At 43.7% G+C, this 22510-nt stretch overlaps 1 protein-coding gene across 1 annotated transcript in view; it reads left to right on the top strand.

Moving 5' to 3' along the window:
• LOC143975939 (uncharacterized) overlaps nucleotides 1-22510 on the top strand; it is a 63966-nt gene that overhangs the window by 29438 nt on the left and 12018 nt on the right. Inside the window, exons 8-9 of the mRNA XM_077478471.1 lie at nucleotides 6765-6878; nucleotides 16035-16145. Of these exons, the coding sequence (XP_077334597.1) occupies nucleotides 6765-6878; nucleotides 16035-16145 (225 nt within the window). The remainder of the gene's footprint in view (nucleotides 1-6764; nucleotides 6879-16034; nucleotides 16146-22510) is intronic.

Consider the following 22510-nt stretch of genomic DNA (forward strand, 5'->3'; position numbering starts at 1 on the left):
TTGTAAACACCACATCTAAAAAAGAGTCTCGGTCTTAAACTGGTTAACTGATAGATGAGGGTCTGGCGGCAGGGTGATTTGGTGGATGTTGGTAACCACACCGCTACATGAGTACAGTGCATCTGGAAAGTATTTACAACACTTCATTTTCCAACATTTTGTTATTTTACAGCCTTATTTCAAATGGATTAAATGTATTATTTTCCTCAAAATTCTACAAACAATACCCCATAATGACAATGTGAAAAAAGTTTGTTTGAAATCTTTGCAAATTTATTAAAACTAAAAAACAAAATAATCCCATGTACATAAGTATTCACAGATTTGGACATGATGCTCCAAATTGAGCTCAGGTGCCTCCTGTTTCCACTGATCCTCCTTGAGATGTTTCTACAACGTGATTGGAGTCCACCTGTGGTAAATTCAGCTGATTGGACAGGATCTGGAAAGGCACACACCTGTCTATAGAAGGTCCCACAGTTAACACTGCATGTCAGAGCACAAACCAAAGCCATAAAGTACAAGAAATTGTCTGTAGACCTCCGAGACAGGATTGTTTTGAGGCACAGATCTGGGGAAGGGTACAGAAAAATGTCTGCAGCAGTGGCCTCCATCGTCCATAAATGGAAGAAGTTTGGAACCACCAGGACTCCTCCTAGAGTGGGCCACCCGGCCAAAATGAGCAATCGAGGGAGAAGAAAGGAAGCTTCCAGAAGAACAGACAGAAGCCACTCCTCAGTAAAGGCAAATGATAGCCTGCCTGGAGTTTGCCAAAAGGCACCTGAAGGACTGATGAAACAAAGATCAAAATATTTGGCCTAAATGGCAAGCGTTATGTGAGTGAGTGAGTGACTTGTATAGCACTACCTATGCAAACTGAACCGCCTCAGGGCGCTTTCTTGCCACCAGAGTCCATCTGCGGCTTTGCGTGGTCCTTTACCCTGTAAGGTCCTGACACGCTTACAAGCACATACAACATTAACATACACATACACATATTAAGGCCAATTTTTTTTTTTTAGACAAGGTCTAATTAACCTACCAGCATGTCTTCAGAGTGTGGGAGGAAACCGGAGGAAACCCACGCAGGCACAGGGAGAACATGCAAACTCCAGGCAGATGGTGTCGTGGTCAGGATTTGAACCAGCGACCCTATTGCTGCTAGGTGAAAGTGCTAACCACTACACCACTTTGCTGCCCTCTGGAGGAAACCAGGCACTGCTCATCACCTGGCCAATATCATCCCTACAGTGAAGCATGGTGGTGGCAGCATCATGCTGTGGGGATGTTTTTCAGTGGCAGGAACTAAGAGACTAGTCAGATTCGAGGGAAAGATGAATGGAGCAATGTACAGAGACATCCTTGATGAAAACCTGCTCCAGAGAGCTCTGGACCTCAGAATGGGGCGAAGGTTCATCTTCCAACAGGATAAAGACCCTAAGCTCACAGCCAAGATAACAAAGGAGTGGCTACGGAACAATTCTGTGAATGTCCTTGAGTGGTCCAGCCAGAGCTCAGACTTGAACCCGATTGATCTTCTCTGGAGAGATCTGAAAATGTCTGTGCACCGATGCTTCCCATCCATCCTGATGGAGCTTGAGAGGTCCTGCAAAGAAAAATGGGAGAAACTGCCCAAAAATAGATGTGCCAAGCTTGTAGCATCATACTCACAAAGACTTCACTCTGTAATACAGTGATTCTCAACCAGGGTTCCTCCAAAGGTTGTTAGGGGTTCCTTCAGCATTGGGCAATTTCTGCCTCTCGGACAAGTTCCCACCGACACCATTGATCTTTTTGACTATCTGTAAGGAGGTAATTCTTCCCAATGACCACAAGTGTAAGGACCATTCTTCCCACCGACCATCACACTAATGTATCATGAGTTGTAGATTTATAATTTTTAGAAGGGGTTCCCCCGAGACCGGAGAACTATTTCAAGGGTTCCTCTGTGTTGAGAAGGTTGAGAAAAGCTGGTGTAATTGGTGCCAAAGGTGCTTTAAAAAAGTGTTGAGCAAAGGCTGTGATACTTATGTACATGGGATTTTTTTCATTTTTAATTTTTAATAAATTTGCAAAGATTTCAAACAAACTTCTTTCACGTTGTCCTTATGGGGTATTGTTTGTAGAATTTGGAGGAAAATAATGAGTTTACTCCATTTTGGAATAAGGCTGTAACATAACAAAATGTGGAAAAATTTAAGCGCTGTGAATACATTTTTCACATGCACTGTAAATGGGCGCTCCGCTGTACTGGTTGGGGAAGTGTTTCAGAACCTCTTACCGTTTCACTAAGAAAGGCATTCTGTTTCAAATGTCCCTTTATGCATTGACATACCTCCTTAGACCCAGTCTGTCTGGACAGTATGGTCGCCTGCTGACCTGGCACCATCCACAGGCAGCCTAAATCTTCAATAAGACACAGAAGTTGAATGCAACAGAATTTTACTTCAGACAATGGCAGTACAGATGATGTTTTTCCAGTCTTTTAAAGTGTAAGAAGACAATGACTATCCTAAGCCCTGTCTCTGCAAAAACCAAACACTGACTGAGGGAAAATGCAGGGAGGGTCTAGCTGGGGCACTAAACGGGAGGGGAGGACAGGTTAAAGAAGAAGTAAACCCTGATGGGTTTTACTTCCTTTTTGTTTCCCTGCAAAGGTAAAGCATAATGGGCTACTGTGCATCAGATAGCCCATTATGTGTCACTTACCTGACACAGGAGCCAGCAATGTCACTGCTGTCCCCTCTTCCATGAAGCATCCATCTTCCTTCCGGGCATCGTGGCTCCAGCACTGTGATTGGTCGGTTAGCAGTGGCATGCTCAGTGCGCCTGTGTGCCGCTGTCTACGGGGCATGCGCCATAGACAGTGGTGCCTATCTTTTGCAAATATCTCCTAAACCGTGTAGGTTTAGGAGATATCTCTTGCACCTACAGGTAAGCCTTAATCGAGGCTTACCTGTAGGTAAAAGTGGTCTGTAAGGGTTTACAATCACTTTAAGACATCAAAATTGCATTAGTAAACCAGTAGTAGTGGTTCAAGCTTGTGACTAGACGTCAGCATGCTACAGAAAGATGATAGTTCATGCAGTTCAATACAAGACAGAAACATTACATGGAATTACAACACAACAGCTTGGGTACCCTGCTACGAATGGGATCCAATACCTATTATTGGGAATGAGGTTAAGGTTTGCTGCTACCATGGGTTCACAGCAAGTTTTAGGGGTTTGCTGGGTTTGTGTAGCCCAACTTTTTACGTGAAAACTTTACAGGTTCACCAAAAAGACAGTAGGCCATCATGTGGCCCATGTACCTGGCTTCCCACACCTTTTATTTGATAATAGCTTGCTTATTACCCTATAAGTTGTAAGAACTGAGCAGCAAAATTCCCTTACCAATGGAATTCACCAAAATTTCACAAATTTTGAACACAATTTATGAAACGTTCTCCATACTGAACCTACTTCCTACCTATTGTGCTTTTTTTACAAGTACGAGTACTGATTATTATTTTTTTTTGTGCTCGCTGATACCATTTGCTGATACCTACCACAACTGTTTTGTTTACACTTAAGCTGTCAGCAATAGTACAAAGCATTGAAAAGTTATTTTTAAATAAAATATATTTTTTTGGCGCTTTTTTCAATGTGAAACATGTAAATATATAAATAAGGTGTAAAAATATTAACGAACAAAGCAAACAAAAAAAAGTTTAATTTATTAATATTTTATGAAATAGAAGTGAAAATTGATTGTAAAGGTTTTATTTTTTTCTTATACTTACCTGCTCTGTGCAGTTGTTTTGCACAGAGCAGCCCAGATCCTCCTCTTCTGGTGTTCCTCTTTGCTGCTCCTGGCCCCTCCCTCCTGTTGAGTGCCCCCCCACAGTCAGCTGCTTCCTATGGGGTCACTGGAGCTGAGTCAAGGTTCCGTGTGTCCATTCAGGCCCAATCTCTCCCCTGATTAGCTGACTAATTTTAATGGACAGCTGTGGTGGCCAATGATGCTGCTGCTGTATCTCAGCCAGTCACGCGGAGTGTCCTGGACGAGTTAGACATTCATGGGTATTGCTAGAGAGAGATGGGGCTCAAGTAAGTAATTAAGGGGGCTGCTACACATAGAAGGCTTTTTATTTTAATGCATAGAATGCATTAAGATAAAAAAATCCTTCTGACTTTACAACCCATTTAAGGCTGATTAGAGTAAATTAAGAGTTAATGGAAAAGAGAACGACCTCAAAAATGATGACAACTGGAAATATTGATATAATGTACCATCATCCATAAATGAAGGGTTAATAATAGGGTCAAAACAGAGGAACGTTTAATAAAAAATAAATAAAATGTTTCTTTACTTGACAGGTTGTTTTTAACTGACTTCCTTTGCAGAGGGAAGTTTGTCCCTTTAATCTGTAGATGAGGAAAAAGTTACAAAAAGAAACAATGTTTCTTTTTATCTCTCTGTTTCAGCGGCTGAGCAATGTTGTCGATAAACATTGCCCGGCTGCTTTTTTCTGGAAGCTCCAATTGCCAAGACAGCACTGAACCCCACTAACAGCAGAATGAGTCATCGGTTCTTAACCACTTAAGGACCAAGCCTCTTTCTGAGATTTGTTGTTTACAAGTTAAAAACAAGTTTTTTTTTTGCTAGAAAATTACGTAGAACCCCCAAACATTATACATTTTTTTTCTAACACCCTAGAGAATAAAATGGCGGTCATTGCAATACTTTCTGTCACACCGTATTTGCGCAGCGGCCTTACAAGTGCACTTTTTTTTGGAATACACTTTTTTGACTTAAAGCGGTTGTAAACCCGCTGATGTGTTTTTGTTTTTTTCCCACCTGCAAAAGAAAAGGCATAATGAGCTAGTATGCACTGCATAATAGCTCATTATGAAATACTTACCTTAGAACGAGGCCCCGACATCTGGCCCGATCCACATCGAGGGAGCTGACATGTTCCCTCTGCATTTCTTCCGGGTATCGCGGCTCCGGCTGTGAGTGGCCGGAGCCGCGATATCGTCACTTCCGTGCATGCGTGCGGGAGATTTCATCCCGGCAGGGTCCGGCATCTGCCGGGCTTTCAGCCGAGAATCCCCTGTGCGCATGCGCTGCTGCAGTCAGCGGTGCATTGCGAGGGGAATATCTCCTAAACCGTACAGGTTTAGGAGATATTTTTTTTACCTACAGGTAAGCCTTATTATAGGCTTACCTGTAGGTAAAAGTCCCAAAAATTACTATACAGCCGCTTTAAAAAATAAGACAACAGTAAAGTTAGCCCATTTTTTTTTTTTTTTTTCAATTGTGAAAGATAATATTATGCCGAGTAAACTGATACCCAACATGTCACGCTTCAAAATTGCGCCCGCTCATGGAATGGCGAAAATAACTTTTACCCTTTAAAAATCGCCATAGGCGACATTTAAAAAAAAATGTATAGGTTGCATGTTCTGAGTTACAGAGGAGGTCTAGGGCTAGAATTATTGCTCTCGCTCTACCGATCGCGGTGATATCTCACATGTGTGGTTTGAACACCGTTTAGATATATGCGGATGCTACTCACGTATGCGTTCGCTTCTGCACACGAACTTGGTGGGACAGGGCGTGTTTAAAAAAAAAAAAAAAAATCTTATTTATTTTACCTTTTTTTTATTTTTTACAATGTTCTTAAAAAAATAAAATAAAAAAAAAGTGTCACTTTTATTCCTATTACAAGGAATGTAAACATCCCTTGTAATAGAAAAAAGCATGACAGGATTTCTTAAATATGAGATCTGGGGTCAACAAGAATTTGAGATCTCCTTTTTACACTAAAATGCAATAAAAAAACAAAAACAAAAAAGTAATTTAAAAAAAATAAAATAAAAAAAGTCCCTTTAAGAGCTATGGGCGGAAGTGAGCTTTTGACGTGGCTTCCGCCCTGCTATGGTATGGAGGCGGGTGGGGGCCATCTTCCCCTCACCTGCTGCCATAATAGAAATATCCCTCTTCAAACAGCTGACGTATATCGGCGTGCATCGATCCGTAAGTGGTTAAGGACGCGATAATTGATGCCTTTCCCCCCCCCCCCCCCCCAAGCTGTCAGTGGGGGAATCCCCCTGACAGCTGAAACAAACAAGCTCGAAAGTATGGGTTATAGGTATGGGAGCATATATATGTGTGTACTCAAATTCATGCAAATGCTTAAAGTGGTTGTATACCCACTTTTTTAACTTTTACCTACAGGAAAGCCTATAATAAGGCTTACCTGTAGGTAAAAAAAATATCTCCTAAACCTGTACGGTTTAGGAGATATTCCCCTCGGTATGCGCCGCTGACTGCAGCGGCGCATGCGCACAAGGGGGTTCTCTCCGTGAAAATCCGGCAGCGCTCGTCCGGCCGGATTTAAATCTCCCGCGCGCATGCGCGGGAGTGACGATATCGCGGCTCCGGCCACTCACAGCGCCGGAGCCGCGATACCCGGAAGAGACGCCGAGGGAGCATGTCGGCTCCCTCGGCGTGGATCGGGCCAGATGTTGGGGCCTCGTTCTAAGGTAAGTATTTCATAATGAGCTAGTATGCGGTGCATACTAGCTCATTATGCCTTTTGCTTTGCAGGTTTTAAAAAAAAAAAAAAAAATTGCGGGTTTACTACCGCTTTAATATCGGTGCAACCCTAATTGTGGTGTTATTGTTTGACAGATGATATGAGGATTAATGGGGAGGATTTGTGCCCCCAAATGTGTTACGTTCCACTTAAATTGAATTTGGTTTTGGTTTTGCAGCTCAGGAATTTTGGTCGAAGTGTAAGAAGAACGCTAAAAAGTTTGGGCTCTGGATACTGCTGTGCATGCAGCTGTTTTTCACCCTGCTTGTATGGATTTCATACTCCACTATGGGTAAGTAGCTACAACTCTGAACAGAGACCTATCTGAGCAGAGAAATTGTATTGAAATAATATCTGCATATTGAACCCAGGACTTCCAGTTATAAGCAGGGTGATATTTAGACAGAATATTGCCCATGGCACAGCTGACGGTTATTTTAGTAAAAACGAATACTAGAATGGCTCCCCTGATGAAGTGACGTGACGACACGCGTCGTGATTGGAGCACTGGGTACTATTCATTTTTGATGGAAGGATATAGGGATGAGCCGAACACCCCCCGGTTCGGTTCGCACCAGAACTTGCGAACGACCCCGCGTTCGTTACGAACGTTAGAACCCCATTGAAATCTATGGGACTCGAACGTTCGAAATGGAAAGTGCTAATTTTAACGGCTAATATGCAAGATACTGTCCTAAAAAGGTTTTGGGGTCCTGGCTCCTGCCTCAGGGGACATGGGTCACTGCAAAAAAAAGTTTTAAAAACTGCTGTTTTGGCGGGAGCACTGATTTTAATGACGATTAAAGTGAAAAAAAAAGGTGAAATATTACTTTAAATATGGTGCCTGGGGGGTGTCTGTAGTATGCCTGTGAAGTGCCACGTGTTTCCCGTGTTTAGAACAGTCCCTGCACAAAATGACATTAAACGGAAATAACACCATTTAAAACTGTTTGCGGTTTTAATGTTATATCTGGTTCCTGCAATATGGTTGAAAATCATTCAGAAAAATGGCATGGGTAGCCCTCCCTGCCCATTACCAGCCTATTTGGGTCTTGTACGCATATTAAGGGGAACCCCGTACCCATATTAAAAAAAGGAAATGCGTGTGGCCCCCAGGCCCTATATACTCAGAACAGCAGTATACAGGCGGTGCAAACAAGACAGGGACTGTGTAGGTTTGTTGTGTTAAGTTGAATCTGTTTGTAATTTTCAACCGGTACATTTTTAAAGTGTAGCTCCAGTCAAAAAAACTATTTTTAAGCTTTTTGGAAAACATAGGGAAGGGTTATCACCCCTGTATAATTTGTTTTGTCGTCCATCTTTTTTTCATCTCACTTGCTGTTGTCTCCTTCCGTTTGCAAGTAGGAGATGTTTGTAAGTTGGATGTTTGAAAGTAGGGGCCTACCCTATATTATAGCGGTATGTACTGGGTACAGAGCACGCAGACGCACGCACTCCTAACACTACTGACTGCAAGCTCTATTATTAACCACTTGACCACTGGGCCCTTAAACACCCTTAATAACCAGACCAATTTTCAGCTTTCGGTGCCCTCACATTTTGAATGACAATTACTCAGTCATGCAACACTGGACCTATAGGAAATGTTTGTCCTTTTTTCACACAAATAGAGCTTTCTTTTGGTGGTATTTAATCACCTCTCAGTTTTTTATTTTTTGTGCTATAAAAGAAAAAAGACCGAAAATTCTGCGAAAAAATGAATTTTTCTTCGTTTCTGTTATAAAATTTAGCAGATTAGTAATTTTTTCTTCATACATTTTGGCCAAAATTCATACTACTACATATCTTTGGTAAAAATAAGTACAAATTGGTGGATATTATTTGGTCTTTGAGTCCACAAGCTATGGTGCCAATATCTGAAAATTGATCACACCTGAAGTACTGACGGCCTATTTTTTCTTTTTTTTCCACAAAATTGTCATATTATCAGGTTATTTCACACACACAGCATATGCATACCACAAATTACACCCCAAAACACATTCTGCTATTACTCCCGAGTATGGCGATACCACATGTGTGAGACTTTTACACAGCGTGGCCACATACAGAGGCCCAACATGTACGGAGTGCCATCAGGTGTTCTGGAGCACCCAGGCCAATTCTGACATTTCTCTCCTACATGTAAAAATCATCATTTATTTGCTAGAAAATTACAGAGAACCCCAAAACATTATATATATATTTTTTTTTAGCAAAGACCCTGGAGAATACAATGGTGGTCGTTGCAAATTTTTATCTCACACGGTATTTGCGCAGCAATTTTTCAAACGCGTTTTTTGGGGGGAAAAAACAGTTTTGTGCTTAAAAAAACAAACAAAAAAGACAGTAAAGTTAGCCCAATGTTTGCATAAAGTGAAAGATGAAGTTATGCTGAGTAAATAGATATCAAACATGTCACTCTTCAAAATTGCACATGCCCCTGGAATGGCGCCAAACGTCGCTACTTAAAAAATCCCCATAGGCGACGCTTTAAATTTTTTTTTACTGGTTACATGTTTTGAGTTGCAGAGGAGGTCTAGGACTAGAATTATTGCTCTCGCTCTAACGTTCTCGGCGATACCTCACATGTGTGGTTTGAACACCGTTTTCATATGTGGGCGGGGCTTACGCATGCGTTCGCTTCTGCATGCGAGCACATGGTAACATGGGCGCTTTAATTTTTTTTTTTTTTTTTATTGTTCATTTTACTTTATTTATTTTAGTTTGAAATTTTTTTCCCCAAAAATATATTTTTGATCACTTTTATTCCTATTACAAGGAATGTAAACATCCCTTGTAATAGGAATATGGGGTGACAGGTCCTCTTTACAGTGAAATCTGGGGGTCAATATGACCCCACATCTCACCTCTAGGCTGGGAAGCCTGAAATAATAAAAAAAAAAAGATTCTGGCTTTGATCGTACTGGCGAGTTGGTAGAAGCACCGGAGGGCGGTGAGGGGTGGGGGGCGTCTATGGCTGGGTATTTCAGGGTATCACCGAGTATGGCTGGGTATCTCCGAGTATGGCTGGGTATGGCAATTTATGGCAGGGTATTGCAGAGTATTGGCGGGGTATTGGCGGGGTACTACAGAGTAATAGCAGGGTACTGCAGAGTATTGGGGGGTACTCCAGAGTAATGGCAGGGTACTGCAGAGTAATGGGGGTTACTGCAGAGTAATGGGGGGTACTGCAGAGTAATGGCAGGGTACTGCACTGCAGAGTAATGGCGGGGTACTGCAGAGTAATGGCGGGTACTGCAGAGTATTGGGGGGTACTGCAGAGTAATGGGGGGTACTGCAGAGTAATGGCAGGGTACTGCAGAGTAATGGCAGGGTACTGCACTGCAGAGTAATGGCGGGGTACTGCAGAGTAATGGCAGGGTACTGCACTGCAGAGTAATGGCGGGGTACTGCAGATTAATGGCGGGGTACTGCAGAGTAATGGCAGGGTACTGCAGAGTAATGGCAGGGTACTGCACTGCAGAGTAATGGCGGGGTACTGCAGAGTAATGGCGGGGTACTGCAGAGTAATGGCAGGGTACTGCAGAGTATGCACTGGTATTGCAGAGTATTGGCAGGGAATTGAGGGGTTAAATTCGGTGAGCAGCGATGTGGGCACTGCAGATGCAGCCCACATCGCTGCTGACACCGATCTCTTTCCCCTCCGCTGTACCGATCGGTACAGAGAGGGGAGGGAGGAACCGGCGTCATGTTATTTGACGGAGCGGCCGTTTACCGTGATCCCTGATGCGCCGAGTCCTATGGACCCGGCGGTCACGAATGCTCTCGAGTGCGCGCCCCAGGGGGCGCGCGAGAGCAGAATTCTGGGAGGCCGTTAATTAACGGCCTCTCAGAGTTAAACAACCGCCCTGAAGCCGTTAATCGGCAATGGGCAGTTGTTAAGTGGGTAAAGCTAGATCACTAGCTATATAGGTGAGGTGAATATAGTGGTGTATACTGCGGTCAGGGCACAGACAACAACCACTACACAGCAGCAAGATAGGAAATCAGCCAAAAACGATCGGTGTGTACTGTGTTGAAGGTACACAGAACACCCACTGCTTCAGATGCTAACACACTACACGAGGCCGCCTCAAAGGCGGCCTTATATAGTGTGGGGCGTGCACTATACAGCCTGAGCTATGATTGGCCACAGGCAGGATGCCTGTGGCCAATCATGGCTCTCCTCGCTGCTGGCGCTACGATTGGCCAAGCATGCGGGATCACAGTGCATGCTTGGCCAATCATGAGCCAGCAATGCACTGCGCCACCGCAGTGCATTGTGGTCCGCGCGCGCCACTCGAATTTTGACGCGAACGGCCCAAACGCTCGGAATTCGCCGAACACGAAGCTCATCCCTAGAAGGATACGAGCTTGATGCTCGTAAACGGTTTGCTGCATGATGTTACATACTAAATGTGAGTTTTTTTATTGCTATTATTTTAATAAATTGTTTTTTAATACGGGTTCACGCTATGGGCATCTCGTCTTTCCATCCTTAAAAACAATTATTATTGAGTTTACATACGAGGGGCTCTGGATTGAAGGCAGTACTAGGACTCAACCAGAGGCTTATGAACTCAGCGTTCGTGGATTATGCTATGAGTTTTTTTCATGTGTCCTCTATAATTTTAACCTGCTACTGAGATCATTCAAGAGGAACCATAAACATCCTAACCAGGAGGGAATCTTGTGAACATTGCATCTGTGATTCGTAATTGCTGTATACTGTACCTAGTAAGGTGAGCGGCCTCAGATACACAGGTGTCACCACTGAAGATTTGTGTGTTTTTCCTTTAGCACGCGTTTTTTTTTATTTTTTTTTTCAGCACTTATTCATAATTGGTGGTGGGATTTATATATATATATTTTATCTCACACATGGACTTTCACTGGACTGGTCACTTATTATTCTGCATTCTGATACAGATCTATTGGATCATTGAGTTGTTTTGTCATGTTTTCTTCACAGTAGGGATGAGCTCGGTGTTCGTCTCGAACACGGGCCGATTGTCTGTTCGATGAATTCAGGATGCCTGTGGCCAATTATAGCTCAGGGTGGTTTATTACACGCCCCACACTATATAAGGCCGCCAGCACGGTGGCCTTGTGTAGTGTGTTTGCATGCAGGGAAAGAGCTAGATAGGCAGGGACAGTGTATTTTTGCTGGTGAACATAGTGATGTTAAAGTGGGTGTAGTGTGCCTCCTGCACAGTATACACCTGAAGCTACCCCTTATTGCTGGTGTTGTTCTGTTTCTGTAATACAGGCATCTGCAGCAGTTACAGTGGGTGTTGTGTGCCTCCTGCACAGTATACACCTGAAGATACCCCTTATTGCTGGTGTTCAGTTTTTTGTGCCTCCTGCACAGTATACACCTGAAACTACCCCTCATTGCTAATGTTCTGTTTCTGTAATACAGGCATCTGCAGCAGTTACAGTGTGTGTCGTGTGCCTCCTGCACAGTATACACCTGAAGATACCCTTTATTGCTGGTGTTCTGTTTCTGTAATACAGGCATCTGCAGCAGTTAAAGTGGGTGTTGTGTGCCTCCTGCACAGTATACACCTGAAGCTACCCCTTATTGCTGGTGTTGTTCTATTTCTGTAATACAGGCATCTGCAGCATCGTTATTAAAATCAGTGCTCCCGAAAAAATGGGCATTTAAAAAAATTTTTTTGCATTGATACATGTCCCCTGGGGCAGGAGCCGGGTCCCCAAACCCTTTATAGGACAATATCTTGCATATTAGCCTTTAAAATTAGCACTTTTGATTTCGAACATTCAGGTCCCATACACTTTAATGGGGTTCTAAAGTTCGTATGAATTTTAGGTCTGTTCAAAGGTTCTGATGCGAACTGAACCGGGGGGTGTTCGGCTCATCCCTACTTCACACGATATCTATCACGTTATTTATACATGTTTGATATAGATGCTGTATATTTTATAAATGTTTATTCGTTTTGTTTTTGTAGTTCACAGGTACTACATATATCTTTATTTGTTTTTACTGTACACCTTCTCTCACGTTTTCACAGCGCAAACACCACCACTTATTCATTCAATACTAGAATGTGCTATTTGACACAAGTGGTGTATTTATGAAATGGTTTGCATAGCTATTTGTCCATTCGTTCTGCAAAGTGGAATGTTCTCAGGGTATTTCCTCTACTGTTTGAAAGTTATTGATTTATAAAAATTAGAGTGTTTCAGGAAAATACCACATTACGGCCAGTAGATGGAGCTGACAATCAGAGCATTTAAGTGTTCCTATGCTCCATTTAGTGGCCATAATGGATATATTTTTTTTTTTTTCGAAATGGGTAACATTCAACCTGTAGAGGATATAGCCTGAGAAACATAACATTTTCCCCTATTTGCACAAAATAAATGTATCAGCAGTTTTGGTGGACAAATAGCTATGTAGCTTTTTTAATAAATAAATCCTATACTTTCCTGTTTTCATGTGAAGAGCTACTTTTTTTAGCTATGCAGATCATCAAACTAGAGAAAGAAGAGAAGGATTCCTGTTTCCTAAGCTGTGAAGCTGAATTTAGGCTTGGTTTCCACTAGTGCGACTTTTCATGTGACTTGGGACTGAAAGTTGCATGACATATTGTACCCCATGATTTCCAATGAGTACCGTTCATATCTGTGTGACTTCAAGTCACAGTGACTTCAAAGTAGTCCCTGCACTAATTTGGTCGCACTTTGATGTGACTTGAGGTCCTTAGACCTCAAGAATACACAGGCCAACAGGTGCGCATGCGCGAGGCACCCAAGTTGGCCGAGATCATCTAAAGCTCTGCTGCCTCGCGGAACAACGGGACCCCTAGCGCATAGCACGGCCAACCTACTGCCTCACGAGCAGCAAGGATAGCTTCCCTAAGAGCCGGGGCACACCATCGGATGACCGCGGGACCGGTAAAACTAAATATGGGTCCGCTGTTCGCATCGCTGGATGAGAGGGAGAAATCCAAGATGGCCACCGCAGCACAGCTCCTATCCCAGGAACGCCGCTCCACAGGCTTGGCAGACTACAGGTCAGAAACAGACTTTCCACCTCTCCATGCCACCCCAGGCAGTCTCAGGGGCCTCCCCAAGGACACCACGCCATCCCCGGCCTCCACTGTGTCCCTCCTGGAACGCACCCTCCAGGAATACTCCCCATCCCCCTCAGGAAGAATACACAGGCATTGCTTCAAGTTGCGGCAAAAAAAATCGGGTGACTTTGGGGTTGCAATAGTGGAAACCGAGCCTTAGTCACAAATGTCCAGAATTGGCCAGAGAAGGAAATAAAAGAAGGAACTAAGTTATCTAAATGTGTATAATTTGAAGCTTGCTTCTGTTTTCTCTAGATACACTAGACATCACTAGACATTGGTCCATGGGCCAGATAGCTCCAGCTACTGCCATGTCATGTTTGAGGGGAACTATACCAATGATGACAGTATACATTAGTCTAGATCAGGGGTCCTCAAACTTTCTAAACAAAGGGCCAGTTTACTGTCCTTCAGACTTTGGGGGGGGGGGGGGGCCAGACTGTGGTCACTGGGAGTAGAGAATATCCTGGCATCCAGGGGGATTAAACAATGCCCTATTTTTGGTGTCACTTGAAGGACTAGTGCCCCATCGTTGATGTCATCGGGAGGAACCATGCCCCATCAATGATCATTGGGAGGAGTAGTGCCCAGTCATCGGTATTACTGGGAGGAATCATGCCCCATTATTGGTGTCAATGGAAAGAATTATACCCCATCGTAGGTGTCAATGGAAGGAATTATACCCCATCATAGGTGTCCATGAAAGGAATTTTGCCCCATTACTGGTGTCAGTGGAAGGAATAGTGTCCCATCATTGGTGTCATTGGAAGGAATTTTACCCCATCGTAGGTGTCAATGAAAGGAATTTTCCCCCATCACTGGTGCCAGTGGGAGGAATTGTGCCCCATTGTTGGGGTCAGTGGACAGAATAATGCCCCAAAGGCCAGATTAATACAAGTAAAGGACCACATCTGGTTCCTAGGCTGCAGTTGGGAGACTGCGGATCTAGGGGTTGTAATTAGATTGCATACATTATTTTGACTCATAATAAGCCCCTGTACACACGGTCGGACATTCTGCCAACCAAATCCGTCGGATTTTGTCCGTCGGACTTTGCCTGACGGATCTTGTCCAAAACTGTTGTATACACACGGTCGGACTAAGTTGTCGAAAATATCCGATCATTCAGAACATGATGACGTAATTTCGTTACGGTGGGACTAGTAGCCAATAGCTTTGATGTAGGAATTTGATCTGAGCATGCGTGGCACTTGGTCCGAGCAAAATTCTCTACACATGATCGGAGTATGTCCGATCGAACCAGTTGGTCGGAAAATATTTCCAACATGTTGGAAAATTGGGTCCGACGGATATTCGGACGGAATCAGTCCGATACATACAGTCGGATTATCCGACAACACGGTCCGATAGGACACATTCCGATGGATTTTCCGACCGTATGTACAAGGGCTAAAACTCTCAATAAAGAACTCAACAGAAAGGCATTAACTGTAAAGTATAGAGCTGGTCATAAACTGTGTGAATTTCGGCCAATTCCAGATGTTGGTGGCCCTATCATCACAATCCCACCCAACAGCCTACAATTAAAAATTCTAAAGATCTAGGCAGAAATTTTTGGGAAAAACAGTGGCAGCATCCAGTTATCGCCATCAGCTGTCAGAATACGATAGGAGTAGAGGGAGATTCATCCATCCACCTGTAGGCTTAGTGTAGACACGGATACAGTCTTTTCCTAGCTTCTCATGACCCTTGCAGTGAAACCAAGAAGTTTGGACTAAACCACTTTTTTTTTTCTTTTTTTTTTTTTTTTAGCAAATGAGGCTGAGACCCAAAAATAATATTCTTAGACCATATTGCCTAAATGCCAAGGGTGACTCATTAAAGGAATGACATTGACAAAATGGGCAAGTCACACAGCGAAAATGCTACCACCAAAACTGTCATCTCCAATGATCTGACAGCCCCCTGCACTGCCAAAAGCTACTGCTCTCCAATCACCCGTTCTCCCCATTGTAGTTGTGATTATCTAGGGGCAGTTTTGGATTGCTGGAGATGACTATTAGCCTAAATCATGTTTATTAGTGATTTCTAAGATTCACCTCCCATTGATTTTAATGGGGTTCACTTTAGGCGTCCAAATTTCAGTAATTTAAAAACCTGCCTGGAATTGGACCCGGGTATGTTTGGCTCATCGCCAATTGTGATCATTAAGAATGATGATACATAAAGTTGCAGGTATGGACTTGCCCTACCCTACAGATTCTCCCATTTGGCTCTCATTTTAAAATATACAACAGGCGATAGGAATGTGTTTAAGGGAACCAGCAAGTACCCTTTGCAGTGTATACAAAACGTGATGTTACTTTCCTACTGTTTTTCAGATCCCGGCACTTCAGGAGACGTCTTCCACAGCTTGAATATTTTCATCCTTCCAATTTTTGGCAGTAGTTTCTTTGTTATCATCTGCCTACCATTAATCATTTTTTGCTTATGTAAGTATATCCTAAAAACTTTAGATTTATTGCAAAGTAGAGAGTATAAGAAATTGAGTAAGATCAGGCAGAAGACCACATTTAAAACAAATTTTGTAGATGAAGCACAAAAAAGGAAAGAGTGACAGTCCTGGGAATCCCAGCAAATAAGAGTTCACTGGACAAAGTTCAGAGAGAAGCTTTTGTTTTATCTCTAGTCTGTTCTGTTGTATAATGTCTTTCCTCTGACACTACATGAGCTGCATGTATTCTGTCCTTTGCTCTCACCTTATCTGCTTTTGTATGGTAACTACAATGTTCTGAGGAAATATTTGTTTCTTTGTTATATAACATCTCTATACGGGTTATCCCCCGCTTCAGTTTATTATGAATGCTGCTTCCAGACTCATCCACGTTGCCAACAACTCAGTGTCTACTACCCATCCCTGCCAATCCCTCCATTGGCCTCCACTCAGTATCTACCACCCATCTTTGCCCATTCCATCATTGGCCTCCACTCAGTGTCCAACACACCTCCATGCCAATCCCTTTTTTTTTGGCCTCCTCTCAGTGTCCACCACCCCTCCCTGCAAATCATTCCATTGGCCTCCACCCAGTGTCCATCACCCCTCTCCGCCATTCCCTCCAATGGCCTCCACTCAGTGTATGCCACCCCTCTCTGCTAATTCCTCCATTGTCCTCTGCTCAGTGTCCACCATCACTCTCTGCCAATCCCTCCCAACTAATTAAATTCAAAATACAAAACCATTCACAACTCTGAGCTACATCACCAACATCATCTCAAAATATCAACCAAATTGTCCTCTTCGCTCCTCCCAAGACCTCCTGCTCTCTAGCTCCCTTGTCACCGCCTCCTATGCTCACCTCTAAGACTCTTCCAGAGCTTCTCCCATCCTCTGGAACTCTTTACCCCAATCTGTCCAACTACCCTTTACTCTTGTATTGTAACTGTTCTTTCTACTTTTATATTGTAAAGCACTATGCAAACTGTTGGCCCTATATATATAAGTAACCTTAAACTAAAACCTATGCTAACCTAAGTAAGAAAGCTGTATATACTTTCCTATTTTCAGGGTGCTCTGGTCATGTGATCCAGCTTCCCTGTGTCAGCCAGAGGTGGCTTCAAGGGAGAGAGGGAGCATGGGTGATGTCCCCGCACCCAGTCATTGCCAGCCACTGTCAAGCGCTCTCTCCTCTCCCCTGCAGCCAATATTGTCTGACACAGGTCAGATCATGTTGAGAGCCTACCTTGCTTCCTAGTGCAAGGTCCACTTTAGGATGGTCTGTAAGGGTGCAATGGGTTTTAAATGGCCCCTGAGGGCTTCAGAAATTCCAATCACCAATTAGAGATTCATCTTAACATTTTGGTTAAGGTGATATAAAAAATTCTGTGGCAAAATAATTTTCACAAAAATTCACTAAAAGCAGAGAGAACGCCAAAGGACATTGTTACTTCTTCTTGGTACACTTCTTATTGAGATGACACAAGACAGAAGCAGCCGACCCATCAGAGGCTGGAGCACTCTCGGACGCCTTCTCTGCTTCTTTCCTTAGACGCAGAGAAGGCTTTCGACAGGGTCCACTGGATTTACATGAAGGAAGTACTACGGAGATTCAGCGTTGTTGACCCATTTCTAACTGCCTTACTGGGCCGTTACTCCTTCCCCACGGCAAGAGTTTGGACATCGGCATAGTTTCAGAACCTTTTACAATCACAAACGGCACAAGGCAAGGGTGTCCACTCTCCCCCTTGATCTTTGCCATAATTATGGAACCATTGGCGCAATCCATCCGCTCTGCAACATCAGTATCCGGAGTTAAAATAGGGGACACAGGACATAAAAATTGGATTATACGCCAACAATGTCATTATCACCCTGACCAATCCCAAATCTTCCCTACAGACCATCCAAAACATCCTAGATAAATTTAGATAGATCTCCTTATATAAAATGAATCATAGCAAATCGACCATGCTGAATATAGGCATTGACCTTCAAACCAAACGGGAAATATCACAGACAACCCCCTTCACCTGGTCCACTAATTCTTCCCTTCCTTATCTCGGAATCCGTTTAACCTACCTGAGTCAAAATTGAATTAAGGTAAATTATGATGACCTCGTGGAGAAGCTCTTGCAGTTATCCAAGGAATTGACTGGTCCTGCTGTCTCATGGGCTGGCAGGATTACTCAATCAAAAATGTTTCTACTCCCAATTATACTTTATGTATTCCATACTATCCCCTTACCCTTTCTCACAGCTCAATTCAGGAAACTACAAGGTATAGTAGATGCATTTATCTGGCAACACAAAAAAACCTAGATTGAAAAGATCCATTCTCCTGACCCCTGTTCACCAAGGGGGAATGGGAGCCCCCTGATATTTGGGCATATTACAGAGCGACTCTTTTGGACCAGCTGAGAGAATGGTGGATACCTAACTCCCAAAAAACCTGGAAACAGATCGAATCCACGGCCCTCAATTCAGATACAAACAATGTTCTGGTGGCCTTTATACTCAACTTTAAACCAACTCATCAGTTTTTAGGAGCAGTAACGGCAGCAATAAGAGTGCGGACTTCCCTCACCCGAGGCAGCAAAGGAACCCCATTCTCAGTCCTCTCCAAAGTGCCCTTGAAGGCCTTGGAACTTATGCCGCCAGACCTCAACACCGACCAATGGTCTTCCAAGGGAAAAACTAATGTGGAGTTATTATACTCCTCCTCAGGTCTACACCCATTCTCACATTTACAGGAGACATATGGAATAACCAAACAATCTTTCTTCTTATATCTTAAGATCTTCGCTCTCTCTAATATACAAGGGTCCCAAGAAGACTCTCTACTAAGTAACATTTTGAAATTTTATGACACCCCTAAACCTACTTTCAAAACGTATTGCATTTGCACACAGGATGCTCACCACATCAGCTGAGGATGTATCCTCTCCCTCAACTTTCTACTGGGCCTCCTTCACGGACAAACCACTTCCGAGCAAACAGTGGCACTTAGCCATAACTCTCCCCCCTCACCTATCCCGCTGCATCTCACACTGGGAATCTGTACAAAAACTTCACTACAACTGGTACCTCACCCCAGCCAGGTTATCAGCCATTTTCCCCGCAGCATCGGCAAACTGCTGGAGAGGCTGTGGCAAAAGAGGAACATTAAAGCCGAATACACACTATCAGTTTTTCTGCTGAGTTTTACCTTCAGGTTTACCAAAACCATGTAGTAGAAGGGCCTGCCTGATTGCATACAAATTGAAACTCCTAAGGTTTGACCTCATATTATATGGTTTTGGTAAATCTGAAGGAAAAACTCAGCAGAAAGACTGGTAGTGTGTATGGGGCTTCAGTCATATTTGGTGGGACTGCCCTATCATCCAGCAATTCTGGAGGGAAATATCCCACTTTATCTCTTCTAAGTGCCCAGCATGGCCCCCCCCATGACTCCCCTGGACCTCCTGCTGGGGCTATCAATCCCCAAATGGCGTAAGCAAACCAGAACAATGGCAATGCACATTCTGATTGCGGCAAGATTAGCCTTGGCCAGGAGGTGGAAGTCTATAAGCCCACCCAACCTAGCGGATACTATTTGCATACTTAACAAACACTTCAAGATGGAGTTACGCCTTTGCCAAGTCCGAACTGTCTACCACACCTTTCTTCCAAACCTGGGCCTCTTGGATCTCTGACCGGAGAAGCCAACCCCTTGAATGACTTGAATGCAGCATACTACCCATCATCCCACCCCCCCTTTTTTTTTCTCCCCCCTCCTAACTGAAATCCCTGCACCCAGATAGTAAATAATATAACAGAAAGATAATCCATTATCCATGCCATTTAACCACTTTCAGACCGGACCATTTTGCTGGTAAATGACCAGAGGTCTTTTTACACTTTGGCACTGCGCTGCTTTAACTGGTAATTGCGCGGTCATGCAATGTTGTACCCAAACGAAATTTGCGTCCTTTTCTTCCCACAAATAGAGCTTTCTTTTAAAGGTATTTGACTGACTCTGCGATTTTTATTTTTCGTGATATAAACGTAAAAAGACCGCAAATTTTGAAAAAAAATGATATTTTCTACTTTTTGTTATTAGAAAAATCCAATAAACTCAATTTTAGTCATACATTTAGGCCAAAATGTATTCAGCCACATGTCTTTGGTAAAAAAAAAGTCAATAACTGTATATTTATTGGTTTGCGCAAAAAAAATGTCACATCTACAAACTAAGGTACGTTTTCTGGAATTTACGCAGCTTTTAGTTTACGACTGCCTATCTCATTTCTTGAGGTGCTAAAATGGCAGGGCAGTACAAAACCCCCCCAAATGACCCCATTTTGGAAATTAGACCCCCTAAGGAAATTGATAAGTGGCATGTTGAGCCCATTGAATATTTTATTTTTTTGCCTCAAGCGATTGAATAATGACAAAAAATTGTTTTTTTTTTTTTTTTTTTACACAAAGTTGTCATTAAATGATATATTGCTCACACATGCTATGGTCATATGTGAAATGACACCCCAAAATTAATTCTGCTGCTTCTCCTGAGTACGGAGATACCACATATGTGGGACTTTTTGGGAGCCTAGCCGCGTACGGGGCCCCGAAAACCAAGCACCGCCTTCAGGCTTTCTAAGGGCGTAAATTTTTGATTTCACTTCTCACTACCTATTACAGTTTTGAAGGCCATAAAATGCCAAGATGGCACAAAACCCCCACAAATGACCCCATTTTAGAAAGTAGACACCCCAAGCTATTTGCTGAGAGGCATGTTGAGTCCATGGAATATTTTATATTTTGCCACAAGTTGCGGGAAAATTACAAACTTTTTTTTTTTTTTTTACACAAAGTTGTCACTAAATGATATATTGCTCACGCATGCCATGGGCATATGTGAAATGACACCCCAAAATAAATTCTGCTGCTTCTCCTGAGTATGGGGATACCACATATGTGGGACTTTTTGGGAGCCTAGCCGCATACGGGGCCCCGAGAACCAAGCACCGCCTTCAGGCTTTCTAAGGGTGTTACAGTTTTGAAGGCCATAAAATGCCAAGATGGCACAAACCCCCCCCCAAATGACCCCATTTTGGAAAGTAGACACCCCTAAATTTACGGGTACACTAGTGAGACTAGGTAATAAATGGCGGGTGCCCTGAAACTATAAAAAAATAACTAACCAACCAGCGTCACCTGTAACAGTTATATGGTGATCACTGGTGAAAGGGTTAACTAGGGGGCAATCAGGGGGCTTTATGCGGTAGTATATGGGGGTCCCTGGCGCTATAAAAAGCTGCGGCGAACCTAAATACCTACCTGCCTAACTAGCGTCACCTGTGACACTAATACAGCGATCAGAAAAATGATTGCTTATTAGGCTGGGTTCACACTGGAGCGATGCGGGAACGCCACAAATCCGCGGCGGGTTCCCGCATCGCATGCCTCCTGGCGGCAGTTCACACTGCCCTATGCGAACTGCTGGGAGTGTCAGTGAAATGTTAATGACACCCCCAGATCAGTTCGCATATCGCAGTGCGATCTGCAAACTCGGATCGCATGGTGTGAACACCCATGTGATCCGATTCTGCTGCGGACCAAAAAAAGGGTCCCGTGCGAGTTTGCGGCGGGTGTGGCGGGTGCGGCGGGTGCAACGTGAATTCAGCCATACTATCTGTATGGCTGAACTCGAATCGCACAGAGATCGGATGTGATTTGCACTGCAGTGCGGTGCGAATCACATCCGTTCTCATAAACCGCTGCAATGTGAACCCAGCCTTAGTGACACTGGCGATGGGGGGTGATCACGGGGTTAAACCTTTATTGGGGGGGTTAGGGGGGTACCTTAGAACTAAAGGGGGCTAACCCTAACTGCCCTAACAGTTATTACAGTCACAAATGACACCCGCCATGTGATCAGGGGGTTAAACCTTTATTAGGTAATAAATGGCGGGTGCCCTGAAACTATAAAAAAATAACTAACCAACCAGCGTCACCTGTAACAGTTATATGGTGATCACTGGTGAAAGGGTTAACTAGGGGGCAATCAGGGGGCTTTGTGCGGTAGTATATGGGGGTCCCTGGCGCTATAAAAAGCTGCGGCGAACCTAAATACCTACCTGCCTAACTAGCGTCACCTGTGACACTAATACAGCGATCAGAAAAATGATCGCTTATTAGGCTGGGTTCACACTGGAGTGATGCGGGAACGCCAGGAATCCGCGGCGGGTTCCCGCATCGCATGCCTCCCGGCGGCAGTTCACACTGCCCTATGCGAACTGCTAGGAGTGTCAGTGAAATGTTAATGACACCCCCAGATCAGTTCGCATATCGCAGTGCGATCTGCAAACTCGGATCGCA

This window comes from Lithobates pipiens, unplaced genomic scaffold (genome assembly GCF_037356315.1).
Source record: "Lithobates pipiens isolate NorthernLeopardFrog02 unplaced genomic scaffold, aLitPip1_a1.2 Scaffold_13, whole genome shotgun sequence".
Classification (NCBI taxonomy): Eukaryota; Metazoa; Chordata; class Amphibia; order Anura; family Ranidae; genus Lithobates; species Lithobates pipiens.